We start from the raw sequence: 14958 nt of genomic DNA on the forward strand, positions 1-14958 counted from the left end.
CTCATGTATGACTTAGTAAGAGGCTTGTCTGTGGTGGCTGGGAGCTATGGGAAACTAGTCAGCAGAAAACATTGCATAACTCTCTCAAGTTAAAACCACATGGATTGAAGGGGTTTGCACCATTGCTGTCTCTCTTTGTGCTAGGTAATGAATATTTTCCAGCATGCTTTGTATTTTTGCTGACAGGATACTTCAGCTCACTAATTACTAATCCTTCTGTTTGAGCTATACCAATGCTTGTCACTCCTTCTTCAGTGCTTGGCAGACTTGCAGGTGAATCACAGATCTGGAAAACAAGGTGAGAGGAGAAAAAGTGAATGCAAGGTATCTTCAGTCTTGCTCAGATGCTGCAGTGCTTCCTGTCCTCAAATGTTACTTACCTGCTGACAAGCAGATGTCATTAGTCTTAGTCATTTTTGTAGCTATATGGATAACTACCAGGTTTTTATCCTTCTTGTTGAACCTCTCATGCAGGGTAGATGAAAGTTCGTCAACACAATGATGATACTGAGTTTCTTGTGAAAAAGGAAATCAATTTGGAATCATATGTACTTTAAATCATGGATCCATCAAGGTGACCCTGTTATTTTTGCTGTTTTTCTGCAGAAGCTGGAAAAATCTAACTTGGACAACTGGGAGAACATCAGAGGACCCAGTGTGTGGGAAGATTCCAGGACGGTTCAGAAACAACGGCGGGAGGCTCTCCGTCACAAGACAGAGTGACTGAGCAAGCCTCCTTTGGTGCCTCTGAAAAAACAAAGTCTCAGGCTGGACTGTCTTAATTTTTAATCCAGTGTCAGGAACGGACATGGGAGCATTTGCACTGAACAGTTCAGCTGGTGTATATATAAGTAACAGTGAGATCAGTCCAAAAGGCACTGTATTATATGAAGCTCTTTGTTTGCATGCATTTCTGTACAGTACCACAGGCTGTATATGTGAATTTTCAATTATAAAAAGCTGATTATTCTACTGAGAATATCCCGTTGTTTTTCAGTCTCTAACGTTCAAACCTCTTTGAGCAAGGAATAACATTTCAAGAGTCACTTGTCAGTACCAGAAGTTGTCATCCTAATGAGAACAACAGTGCTGTCATCTAGATGTGTGTGACCAGATAAGTGCTGCTTCAGGGAGCCCTTGCATGACTTCAGGCTCTTTAGCTTGGAAGGGACTCCACAGGCATATGAGCTGTTCAGAACAATGAGTCCAATTTTGGCTAAATAATGCTTTAGTGTTTCATATCCAGGGACTGCAAAAAGGCATGTACTGAGTGTCAGCTGATAATTGGTCAAACAACATTTGTTTAGCTGTGGTTAAATTTCTGTGATTAGTTTATCAATACCTTCATGCAAGCTGGACCTCTGCACTGGAACCTCTCCGTTTAAATTGGAAGAACTTTTTCTTGCAAAGAGCTGTGCTGCTTCTCTGTGAGTAAATATTGTAGCAGAATCTTCTTGAACCACTACATAGTGGCAAAGCTTACCTTACATGTATTATTACATGTATATTTGTGCATAGAACATTTTTATGTTCCATTCAACTCGTCTGAAATGCTTGTGTTTTTGTATTTGTATTTGTGTGCTAAATATTTGCTGTTAGAGGACGTTGTGCTAACATTCAGGACCCTTCTGCTGAGCGAGTTCAGTGAGGAAGTATCTACTTAATTTTTCAAATGAAATTACACTTTTGATAAGGTGTTGCAACAGACTTGTGAAACTCCTCATCAGAGGAATGGAGCAGCAGAGCGCATATTAACAGCAGATTCTTGTTTCAAAACTCAGTGACACCTATATGTAAATCCTTCTGGAACTGTCTTGGAAAAGATGTGGCCTTACTCCCCTCTGCAGGATGTGTCAAATGTAATCTGAATGTCCTTCTAGACACTTTTTTAGGGTAGCCTCCTTGCCTTCTCTCAGCACTTCATTTTCTTTAGCCTGTCAGTGGTGAGGCCCAGTCTTTCACTCGAGAGGAAGAAATAACATTGATTTTTAAGGAGTTATAAAGGAATTCATAAAGCATCTCATGAAATATCTTAGGCATGTTTTGTGCATGTTTTCTTCTGATAGAGTTGTGAAAAACCATTGGAAAATAGTTTGGATGAAATCTGGAACAAAGTTGGAGTTGGGTGTTCGTGTATTTCCCTGTTCAATATCATAGATATCTCTGTTTCTAAATCAAAGTATGAACAAATTAAACCACCCAGGAGAGGACTAAGAGGAACAATGCAAGAGTAGGTAATAGTAAATGCTATAGGGAAACCAGTGAAAAACTAGAATACAGAGGCATTAAGTTGTGCTAGACCTAGACAAGGAGGAAATTGGTTTAATTGTTTTGTCATTAGGCGGATAAAATACAAATATGACAAATAAGGAGTAATTAATACTGCATAACTTGTTAAGCACTTTTTCAGCCCTTAAATTCAAGTTCAGGTGCAGTTCCACTGACTGCAAGGTTGATCATTCAAAGGACATCAGAGCTCTGGCTACACTGGTAGTGTTCTCCCCGTGTTCTCTTGCTGCACCACTGCTACTTTCCCCACTGGTGTGGACTCTGCAAATTCACTGCTTTTTTGAGAGGATGTACATCTTCCTTTTCCCTGCTTTGATTGAAGGAGATGGGAAGCTGCCATTGCTTTGCATATGGAGAGGCGTGCTCAGCTCCCAGGCTCGCACGATGGCTCACAATATGGACCAGCGCTGCTCCTGAAATAAACACGTGGCTTTCTAAGAACAGCAAGTGTTGGAGAAGCAGCCCCTTCCCCCAGGGGAAGAAGTAAGGATATTTCTCTCACATGAAGCCCTTAAGCTTATCAGTTTTCTTGATGAAAAAAACACTCACTGAAATATCCTGTGTATTTTTAGTAGTTTGGTATTCTGCAAAGACTGTTTTGGGAATGGTCATCTAATTTCAGCAGGTTTGAAGTGTAGTTGTAAATAATTATTTTTATGGAGCAATTTCTTATATCCTAACTTAGGACACAATCTTAGTTGATTGTTTGCTGGTTGTGGGGTCCCGCTGCCTTTCCCTTTTTCTTAGGCACGAAATCCTGTCATTTCTGAGGGCATATTTGTAAGTACTTTTGAAGTGGCCTCTCTGGAAAGCAAAGGATTTATCTTAGAGTCTCTGAGAAAAAATTATATGCGGCTGAAAAACTTTCCATCTTTGCCCTTCTCTTCAACTTCCAATTTAGAAGACAGCCTATATCTATTGATTGTCCACTAAAATAAAAACCTGCCATGTTTTTAATGCTGCCTTATTTTAATAACTTTTTAAATGTTGACTCATTTATGAATTATAAAGAACCCCAAACCAACAATGGCTTGCAGGGGAAACACTGGGCAGCTGAACAGCAGAATCAATATGATTTCAGCAGAAGCCATTTATTGTTTACATTAAACTCCAGTTACCGATTCTAGCTCCAGTGTCCGTGCATACAGGTGTCTCTAGTTTGGCTGAGCCACTTCTTCACAAGGTGGGCACACATCCTTAGGACACTAATTGGTCAAACATCCATCATCACGTTGTGTGTCCTCTGTCTAGGTTTTGCATTTTTCATAGACAGTTTCTCAATTTTTAGTCCTGTTGTTGTCTCAGTAGCCTTGATGAATTCTTGAGGGCTCTGAAGACAAGACTGCAGGTGGCTTGTTATCTACAAACAGTTTGGCTGGTACACAGAATGGTCAAAGTTATTCAGATACGTTGCTACAATGGCTGGTACAGAAGCTGTACTTCTCCGTGTTACCTACTTCCATAAAACAGGAAGAGCCATTTCAGCAATTCATTTTTATTGCTGTGCACTTGAATAATGGCTTGATGTTTTATGCTGTGGTTTTCTTACTGAGTTGGAAGTAATACTTTTGAAAGGTGTGTTGAGAGCCAATGAAGTGTCTTAAGTTGTCATGCAACCTAGAGTAGAAGGCACTCCAGAAATGTGGAGACTGATAGTTCATAACAGTAGCAGTAGAGGCAAACTGCAGTTAGTTCAGAATTTGTGCTCAGTTTGTCTGCTTATTTGAACTATGCTTTCAAAAGCCACTTAGCTCACTTCTAGTTATCTCTAAGGCTCTTGAAGACAACTTTGTTCAGCTCCCAAATCATAATTCTAAACATCTGTGAGTGGAGGGGGTCAGAGGTGATTGAATACAGTTGTCTGTCTGAGACACTTACTGACATTTTTGCATCCTCTTTGGTAGCTGGCATACACAGGTCTGAGGAGAATGAAAACAAGGCTTTAGTGAGAGGTGTTCAGTATTACAAAGGTAAAAGAGAGGACTGAAAAAGCCAGATCTTCTAATCAGTGTTGCTGAAATTAGCAATAAAAGAAGCAAGCCTGGCTAGGTGTCTCTGTGTATGTGGGTTGAAAAATCAGTGTCAAAATCCCTGTTCTGACAGTAAGGGAGAAAGTGTTTATCTCTCAGAGAAACTGTAGCAAGGTTGGTCTTTGGGATCTTCAATAACAAGAAAAGCAGCAGGACATAGAATTGGAAGAAATCTGGGGCACCTGTCTCCAGGGACAGGGAGAGGTCAGCATAGCACCACAGCTATGTATGTATCTGCCTGGATGGTTCCCAGTGGCAGCTGTCTGCAGCTCAAAATGCTGCCCAGACCTCTGTGTGAGATCTGCCCTGTGGATCCTGCTTAATGAGAGTTGTTTTCCTACAGCACCTTGAATGTGCAGATACATGGGTGACCCAAAATGCTCAACATCTCAGTTCAGCTGTAACAGATAAAGGAGAGCCTTAGTAAAAGCTGTAGCTGCTGTGGTGCAAAAAAGTTTTCAAAGCCACTGAACAGCACAGCAGTTGAATTTCAAATTCCTAAATACATCTGGAGGAGCAGCTGGATGTTAAAAACTTACAGAATCAGAATGCAGAGGGCAATCTTGCTCATAGTGATTTTCCAAGGTCTTGAAAAAGGGTCCAGTACCCAAAAAAGGTAGGTCATGGTGTAATAAGACATGAGTGAAGGGAGTTTTAGATCAGAATATAGAATGCTGAAACTTCTCAAAAGCAACTTAAGTCTATCCCATCACCAGCTGGAGACCTGTTGGAGTCCAGGGCATTCCTTTGGGGTAAGCCCCCAACAGGGACCAGTCCCAAAAATCAGAGGAGGAAATCCATTTCCTCACAGAGAAGCAGCAATTTAGAGAAATTTGAAGGTCAGTGTTCATTGGATGTTTTACATGGACACTTCGTGTTTCACTGTGCTTCTCTGTGTATCGGTGAAACTCAAAACAGTAGTTTTCGCTGTGTGAAATAACTACACAGATCCTTGTACTTCTTGATGATCTTGCATTTGCTCTGACTTGCTATGTTTGCATTTCCAGCTTGAATACAGGGCAAGTTTCATTTTGTATTCTGTATTTTCCAGAGGCAGTTATTTCTGCAAGAAATGGGAAAGCCTAATATTATCCTTTGCTACGTCCACTTGAAAAAAATATTTAAAAAGAAAGAAAGAAGGGCATGATTTGAAATCTTAGGAAAGCAGAATAACTATTTTTACATGAAGATGGTCAAAGAATTTTCCTTAAAACTTTTATGGTTAGAGGGGCTGTATATTGCCAGTGTTTTCAGTGGAAAACCACCAGTGGTCGTTCAGTGGAGTAAGGTTCACAAAAAATTTTCCACTCTTATTTTAGACTAGCAAAGTAAGAAACCTTTAATCGAAGGACAGTAATTGCTTAGTGTCAGGCCTTCATTTCTTACAAGGGCTTGCAACCAGACTCAGCCAACACACAAATAGTCTTTGGCCTTAGAAACAAAAGCTCCACACAGATGTTTTTCTTAAAACTTGTACTCTCCCCAGGAGCCAAAAGCACTCTTTCATACCACTGGAATCAGACTGACCATATTTTCTTGTTAAACATGTGCTTTAACTGCATGTGGAACTGTCTTGCTTAACACAGGCAAAAAAAGTTTTACCCTCACTGTTTTCCATGCTGCTTGGGACATGTTAAAATCAAAGGCAACCAAAGCAGCAGGTGGTGGTGCTGCAGAAAGAACATATGAAATATGCTTATACATTGCAAATGTGAATAGTATATGTGTCGTAGTCACAGGTTCCTTGAGAAAGTTAAAAAAAAATACATCAAAAAAAGTCCCTCAGAAATAAGGGCATAATATACATTGCCAGTGCCTCTGTGGAAGAGATTCATGCGCTTTCACCCAGCATATTTGGAGCCTGGCATGATGTGCCTCAGCTGGTGGATAAAATGACCATAGCTTTTTAGCATGCCTCTTTCAAGGTAGTTGATGAGTTCCTTGATGTTCAATACCAACTCCACTGTGTGTGTTCAGTATCAAATCCATTATGGTATCAACCTCAAGGAGGCCTGGTGGCTTCCAGGATGATCCCTTGAGGACCAGGGGCAAACCCATCTCTCTGCCTTATGGATCCATTCTCCCTCTTTCTGTCTTGTCTTCCAGTGTTACTCCCAAAAGGTAACAAGTCTTTCTCTGAGCTGCTCTTTTCTAATGGAACTGGCTGTAAAATGTCACCCTCTTTTTTTAAAGTTCACTGTCTACCATGAATTGAAGAACAGTTTCTAAATTAATTTGAATTTAAAGCTCAATGTAAGCTCAGAACACAGACCAGTATTATATCTCTGTAAGGATGGCACCCAGCATACACTGAGATCTCTTTTTATCTTCAGATACACAATGCTGTGCTCTCTATTTTATGTACAAAGGAAATTAAATGTACTTTTTTCTTTAAAAGATGAGATCTTCATCTGTCTCCAGCTGTCAGTTCCTAATAATGTTGCCCAGAGAAATGTTATCTGTGATTTAGTGGCTTTAGTGGACTATCTTTTGTTCAACAGAGTACAGCAGAATAAAATTTCAGCTTAATATAGCTCTTTTCTTACTCCTTCTGAATAAACACAGGAAAAGAGGAGAGCAAGAGCAAAGAATCTTGAGTTCCAGACTCAATTTTCTTCTGCTTTTTAGTAGATAGGGCATTTTAAGAAAGGAAAGGAAGTAAAGTAGGAAGAAAAAAATACAGAAAGCAAAAATGCTTAGGGACAAAAATAGTAATAGAAAACAGTATTTTTTTTCTGACTGGTCCCTCTGGATAGAATAGAAAGGAAAATTATTTTTGTCTCAGGAAAAATGTCTGAGCTCAAAAAATACTCAGGTCCGAATGAAAAGTCAGGTATAATACTTTGCAAGCTAGTAGTTTTAGAAATACTTTTATTTGGGCGAGGTACAGTGTTTTGTTTTTCATGTTTTTCCGTTCTTGATTCTTCTTTGTCAGGTACCTTAATTCTGGAAATGAAACACCACCACTGATCTTAAAAATGTAGTTTTGACTTAGAAGACTGACAGCACAAAATGTTTCAACAGTTTTCAAAACTTTTCACAGAAAGTGTTCTCAATAAGAGTAAATCCATCAAAAATAGGTCTTTCTCAATGAACAGATTGCAAAATGTCAATCAACCAGATAAAAAAAAAAATAGATTGTAAAATATCTTCTTTCAGGGTTCACCAGTCAGTTCTTCTGTTAGTTGGTGAGTGATGATGCTCTTTACTCATGAGGATATGACTGCACACCCATGTGGCTGGGTGTGCCAGCTGTCTCCCCACCAGATGTGCACACCTGCATTCAGAAAGTGGCACTCTTGCAGTTTTACAGAGCACTTCACTGCTCAGTAACTCATAAGACCTACCCCATACTGTATTCAATATCCTGCTATGCCAGGTAATGACAGTGCTAGTTTTACAACAACTGATGAAGTTTTTTCGAAAACGAATTCCTTTTCCTCCCTGCTTTTGCTAAAATTTAGCCTAAATTTATTTGTTCAGTTCCTGTTAAATTATGTCACTTCTAGATATTCAAGCGGCATGCTCATGTCATGGTACATTAAGAAGAAACCCAAGATTTTTCCCACTGTAATAAAAGGCATCACTGCTGCTTACATGCTTGGTTCAAGGTTTCCATAATTTAAAGTTATCTGTCTAGCAACAAATTGGCAATCCGAGATGGAAATACTTCAGTTCTACTCATGTTCAAGTGTATTTGAAGTGTCTACAGTCCATACAGTTCAGCACTCATGTCTCACCATTACTTGGTTATCCACCCCACGATCACAGATGCTCTTGCGCCTTGCAAACATCTCAATGCAGATGCGATTAAAGATGTGATTAAAGATAAACACATATTTTCAGCACAAAAATATGAGACTGAACATTCCCTGTAACACACCTTTTGGGCTGAATGCTCCCTGTGAAGCACAAACATCCTAACTGGCTATGCTGGAATAATAGCAAAAATTGTAGGTTTTGTTTTTATCATCCCTTCAATCAAGATGAACTTGAATACAGTTTGATCAAAATTTTAGAAGTTTACCCCAGCCCTGATATGGATTTTTTGAGAAGATTTATAAGAGTTATGACAGACAGTGTTTTGGAACTTGGCTTAGAGAAATCATTGCCAAGAAACAGCTGGGAATATTCACAATATGTTTCCGTTAATGCAACCCCCCCTATATTTTAAATATTCAGAAATTGAAACATCTTAAATATTTCTTTGAATGTTTGAATTTTAGTGTGTCTTTCAGGACCAGTGTAGAACATGTCCATTTTTAAGTGGGCTGAAGTTTCTGACTTCACAAGAAAAAGCTGGATATGGAAACTTGTACTTTGTATGGACAGACCCAGCTGGCTGGGCAATGATTTGGAATATGAATAGGACAAGGAGACCTTTATCTCCTAACTTTAATCTATTCAAGAAGATTTCTTATCCCTGTAATGAATTATTCACAATAGAAATTAAAAATTGAGCAGTCTTTGTCCCTTGAAGCTACACAGGGTTGTGCAGTGTTACCTGACAGGTCCATTTTTCTCACACACACTGCTCATGATCTTAAAAGTTCTGTCACTGGTGTGCACTCTCCACTTTAAGAGCCACATACTCCATACAGTCTTTATCTATTTCCCTTTCTGTGTGTTCAGGTAGTACCAAGAAACTAGGAGGAGAACAGGTGTTAGTTCTGTGCTCTCTGCCTGGAGATGCTGTGGTCTAGGAGCTGCTGCAGCAGTCGATGAATGTGTCTCTGTGCCTTGTTCTTTTGCCCTTGGAGAAGTTTCTTTGACCCTTGGAGGATTCACGACTCTGCTTTCTTTGCATAAGGTGTGTAACAGAAGATCTGAATCTTGGAAAATGCATAATACCTTAAAGTCTCTTATGGGTTGTCATATGACTGTAAAGCTGTTTTTTAGAGGGCTTCCATTATATATCAAATATATGTGTAGATAGAAACACACATATTTACGCAGCTCCAAAGAATGTATTTTCCTCTCTGGAGAATACCACCCCTTCGCCATCAATGCCCTGCCAAGGGGGGGCTTGCAGGAATCACCTCTGAGGGATGAGGATGGTTGCCTTAGCAGGAGCTGGCTCTGTGCAGTGATTGCCTGCCCAGGTTACACGGAAGAGTCTTCATTTTTCCACTGACATGTGGTAGCTTCATAGAAGTCAAGTGTCTGTGCAAACATTTACGTCATCATGTGCAGGGATCATCTCATTCAGCGGTAGATGTCCGCCAGGGTGGGTGTTGAACCGTGCTCTGCCGCTTCCCCCCTTCCACTGATCTTGGAAAGCACTTGAGCGATGGGTTTTTGTTCACTTTGCCTTTATAAGTCTTGTTTTGGGTGAGCTGGATCCCAAGAAGTCTCCTTGTTTGCCTTTCATGGATGTTAATACCAAACTTTGGGATGAGTGCTTGCAGAAACAGCAAAGGCCTGTGTACCTCTGCAGGTGCTTTTGGTGTGGCTCCCTTGACTCTCTGGTAAGAGGATTACCAGCTCCATAACAGTGAAAATTTGGGCAGCTCTGATATTGCCATTAAAAAAAAAAAAAAAAACCAACCAAAAAAAAAAAAAAAAAAAAAAAAAAACAAAACAAAAAAAAAAAAACAAAAAAACAAAAAACCCACAAAAACAAACAAACAAACAAAACCTTTTCTTTCTCTTGAAAATCTGATATGTTTTCTGATAGCTTAAAAAAAGTTTCTCCCAGTACATTCTTATTACAATGATCAATAAATACCTTAGTGTCTCACACTGCTGTTTAGATAGAAATTGCAATCCCAGCATTGCCTAGTACAGAGGCAAGGTATGTAAGCTACCTTTCTGACAAAATCTGGAAAGTCATGGCATGGACAAGGGTAAATCATATTATAGGCTGGACTGAATGCAGTCCTGTCTGCTGGATGAAAGAAGATAAGGAAATTTATCTTTCCTACTTCAAAAGCAAAGTTTTTCTTAGACCATCCTTCAGCCAAAGCTCATGTTGTATGGACAATAAGGTCAGAGGATCCACAGCCTCCTCTAAGTCATCAGGGAGCAATAAAAAAGTACTTTTTGCCATTAAAGATAACCTTGTGTACAGCAGGGGCACAAACAGAGCGTCAGCAAACTGGCCCTGTGAGACTACTTTATACATGCTGCTTCAGGTTTCTTGTAACATGCAAACCAGCATTATTATTACAGTAGATAACTGCAACAGACCTTTCAGGATTATGTATTAAGAGCAACAAGTCAAATACCATCTGCTTAACATGATAAATTCTAAGTATTATTCCAGAGAGGTTTGCCTGCATCTCCTCTGCAGAGGACATAGAGGCAGCTGTAAGTGACTTTTGTCCTCAGCTCCCTCCCCATCATAATTTCTTGACCTTTTGGCTAAGATCAGTTGTAGTATCAGTTGGAGTCTTGGCTTGTGCTGTCTTTGGGGACTCTACCTGGCCTAGTGGCAGGCTGGGCTCAGTGACCTCCTCACTTTTACCCATCTGTAACTGCTATCATTCCTGCTCTTTAAGAGACCTGGCAGCTTTTAGAAGTCAAGTCCCCGTTTAACATGCTTTGCAAGTACAGCTGAAATGCATTGCTCTGAATTACTTCTGTTTCAAAAGGCAGGTGGGTCTTGCTGCTTTAGGGTGGGAGAGATTGTAGTGTAGCTTGATTCTCTTCTGTTGAAAGCCACTAAAGACATTAATCTGCAACAGCAGATTCTTTACTTTTTAAAGATTGCTTTGATGCTTTAAGGATATATAACCCCAGCGTTTTTGGAAGATAACCACAAGTAAGTCCTTTGAGAGCTTTTCACTCTTGCATGAATGGGGTTCTGGGGCCAGGCAAAAACTTCCTCTGATGTAGGAAGACCTTAAAATATTGTGATAATTTGTCTAGGTTTGTAAACTTCACAAATCAAGAGCTAAGTATCCACAAAGAACACAGTAACTGCCAGTCAGGCTTAGTGCCTGAAAACCTTATAGAATCCTGGCTTTTATACACAATCTATTAACATGACCTGGGTGGTTTGTTTTGTTTTGTGTTTTTCCCCAGCTCACTTGTGGAACCAGAAATAATATATATTATCTCTGGAAGAGACCATAAAATGATATAGTGAAACCTTGTGTGTAACTCAATTAAAGGCATTTCACTCCAGCATTCCTGCATCAAACACAGCAACTGTAGGATATCCTCTAGTCTTTGTGTTGGCAGAGATCACTTAAAAAACTCCACCTTTGTCTCTGCAGCTGTCCTTTGTAGAGGAGGTACGTGTAGGATGCTGTGAATTTGCCTTTCACCTAGGGAGGGCTGGCCATGTGCCCTCCAAAGCCACTTTCTGGGGCAGCACCAGCCAGCTCCTTGCACAGAGAGGGATGTAAGGGATTTCTGCTGCAAAAACCCTCTGGCTGGCTTTGATAGGAAGGCTGCAATATCTTCCAGAGTGTTAGTCTCTCAGCTGGTTTTCTCTCAAAGATCTGTCTGGTCTAATGACACAAATTGTGGGAAGCCAGGTTTTGTTCACTGTCTCTTTCTTGCTGCTATTTTTGGGATGTGATTTTTCTATTTTGGTTGGCTGGGTGTGGAGGGAGTGTTGCTATGCTTTAGGGGATACTGCAATTAGATTCACTCAAAACAATCATGATTAATAATTATGACTCTGGTTTGTTACTAAAAATGGAAAAGGTAGAAACAAATAATAAGCCACGGTTAATTTGAAGGCAATCTCTGTCTCTTTGAAGAGCTTTGAGCAGGCCTTGGAGCACTTGGGCTCTCCTTAGGGGATAGGAAAGCCCTCATTTCTGTTCATGGCACTGAGCCTTGCTCCAGTGTAACTACTTCGAGGAGCTCTCTAATGGAAGAGCCTCATTTACCAGTCGGTGACTCTTGTTAGGTGAGTCCCAGATAACTGCAGCATCTGGGCAAATCTTACCTGTGTTGCAAATAATTAGCAGAAGTATTTGAATTAATAATGGCAGGCAAGCCAAAGAAAACAGCTTTCCCAAAACAAATCGGTGAATAAACACTGAAGATTTTCAGTCCAAGTGAAATCTGTTTACCAGGGTAGCTTCTTTCTTCTGTGAGTACGTGGCCTCAGGCCCGCGATGTGGAGTAGGAGCTGTTACTACCTGAAATTGCACTTCATTATCCCATTAGAAGCTGAAGACAGAAGTGTCACGCTAGCCTGCAGCCCCACTTGCCCCTCCTGACGCCGAGGCCGGGGGATATCTCCATGTCAGGAAATAGAGCTGAGCTGGGAAAGCTGCTACCTTGCGCTGCTGGCGTGGTGCGGAGCCTTGGGCAGGATGGGGTAAGCGATGGAGGCGGAACAGTGGCCCTGTGTGCTGGGAGAGCTGCTCGGCGGCGGGGAGCACTGCATTTCTGCAGAGATGGAATGCAGCATGCAGGAAGGGCCTGGCAGCGTTTCTGTCAGGCTCACAGCTGCTGCAGCTCGGTGCCTGGGCCCTGGCAGCACTCAGACAAGCAGGCTGTGCTCTCCTTGTGGCTGCAGCCCCGCAGGATGTCTATGGGGCTTTTTGAAGCTCTCTTAGTTTTTATTTATATACATACACACATATTATATAGTCAGTTCGCTTTTGACTTTGATAGGAGCTGAAAAACTGTTTCAGTTGGTTCAAGCACATGTGAAGGTTCTTTAAATAAAGTAATCTCTTAAAGTAATGAATTCTTATATTCTTTAGTTGAAGCAAAAGGTCATCTTCTCTCTGCTTAATTTTTCTGTAGAGAGAATTTTTGGGTTTGATTTTACTAAGGAACTTGCTTCTGTGTTCCCAAAGGAATGATTCTTTAACCCTTAATAAAAATTGTATACTTAAATGATCTCTTGATCAATAACTACAACATGAAGTGAATGTGCTGGCTTTGTACATAAAGATGTCTTCATGATGAAGTTGTTATACAAGGCTTATATGCTGCTACAAAATGTCCATCTCAAAAAGCTTTTCTCATGTGTAAGAATGTCTGATTTTAAGAGAATCAAAAATTTGGGGACAACAAAAAATGTTTTCAGTCGCCCTTTTCTTTTATGACATTTTTAAACCTTTGGAGCGTATATTTAAACAAGTACCTTCGAATATTCCTGTGCTTTTGTATGTACAAATTAGAGACATAAAGATATTTTCTTTTGAAAATACAATGTAAAGCCAATGTCAGTTTCTGAGTTATGATATACTGACAGTGATACTGAGTAGAATTGTTTGTATTTTCTTAGTTGTCCTAATACAGAAGTATTTTATAAAATCTGTCACTTGAGGGGAAGATTTTCCCTCTAACAACTGAGGTCTTGTATCAGACTAACGTGTCCTGGTTTTAGATAAAAACAACTGTGTTACTGGGTATTTTTTCTTTTTGATCCCCTGTTGCTGAGATTTATTACCTGCCATTTATAGCATTTGCAGCTTGCAATTAAGGCTTCTATTTTGAATACCTAATGCATAAGAAGGAATTGCCATAACTTAGTATTTTGATATGTCTTTCAAACTACAGAAAAAAAAAACAAAACAAAACAAAAAAAAAAAAAAGACAAAACAAAAAAACAAAACCAAAAAAACCCACCAAAACCACCACATTTCAGATGTTACATAAAAACATTTAAAGCTTGATAGAGTTTATAGTGACCTAATGTTATATGAATAAACTGTAATTTTATTAAATTCTTTCCCATCCTTTAGAAGATTTCCCCTACAAAAAGTCTGTCTGATATCATCCATAGGCTGATTTTTAATTTTTTTTTTCCCCGAAAGGATAGCAAGTGCATTGAACATTTGCAGCAAGGGAAGTTTAATGTTTGTACAGTTAACTCTTTGTTTTCTTAAATCCTCTTGGTTTTAAATGCTCAGCTGGCTTTGTGCAGGAGAGACTGGGCATTCATCTCTGGTCTAGAATGAATCTTGGAGCACCTGATCTATGCATCCATGTGTCCTATTCCCTCAGGAAGGACAACTTACCCAGCCTGTGAACTAGCCCCCAGGGCTTCCTAGGGGTGTTGGGCAGCTGGCAGGACTTCTGTGGTGGCCAGCTACTGAGAGTAGCTGTGTCCTGGGGGAGCGTCTGCTGCACCTGTGATGAACCCCGCCTCTGTGTGTCTGCTGTATCCTCAGCCTTACGCCAAGGAAGGGGCTGTGAGTACCACCGAGTAGCAGAAGTGGACAATAGCAAGGGCAGCTTGGATGCTACTGGGCTAGAGTAGCCCATCCTTTCATCATGCTGAAGGGCTGGAAGATTGAAAGATGGGTAGGAGAAAGGTTTTCTCCCCTTAGGCTGGACTGAGAGAGCGCTAACTAATGGTCATCCAAACAACTTGACTGGACTCCTGAGACTTGGTTGATGGTATTGTGTAAAAGGGAGAGATAATGAAAATAAAGCAAAGGTCTTGTTCCCCCACATGCCTTTCAGATTAAGTCACTGTTTGTGGCTAACGGGAAAGCTGGAAGTTTTGTTCCACCAACGATGGGGGTGTGGAATGAAAGCTCATGTGTATTTTTAGCATTCCTTGTAATCATGTCACCTTTTGAAATGAAAGCATCAGTGCATTAGAGCAGAGAAAGTGGGGAGAGGACATCTCCTACCGAGAGAAATGTCAAGCTCAGGGTGGATTGACTGAGTCACACATTGACTGAGTGATATTTGTGCTGGCCAGGACAGACCC

General features: G+C 40.4%; 1 protein-coding gene across 1 annotated transcript in view; it reads left to right on the forward strand.

The window, feature by feature from the left end:
• The window catches only part of LOC120753842 (cytochrome c oxidase assembly protein COX16 homolog, mitochondrial), a 49814-nt gene extending 44386 nt beyond the window's left edge, over positions 1–5428 (forward strand). The window contains exon 4 of the mRNA XM_040066578.2: positions 607–5428. Coding sequence (XP_039922512.1) covers positions 607–723 — 117 coding nt within the window. The 3' untranslated portion in view covers positions 724–5428. The remainder of the gene's footprint in view (positions 1–606) is intronic.
• The last annotated feature ends 9530 nt before the right edge of the window (positions 5429–14958 follow it).

Source organism: Hirundo rustica, chromosome 6 (assembly GCF_015227805.2).
Source record: "Hirundo rustica isolate bHirRus1 chromosome 6, bHirRus1.pri.v3, whole genome shotgun sequence".
Taxonomy (NCBI): domain Eukaryota; kingdom Metazoa; phylum Chordata; class Aves; order Passeriformes; family Hirundinidae; genus Hirundo; species Hirundo rustica.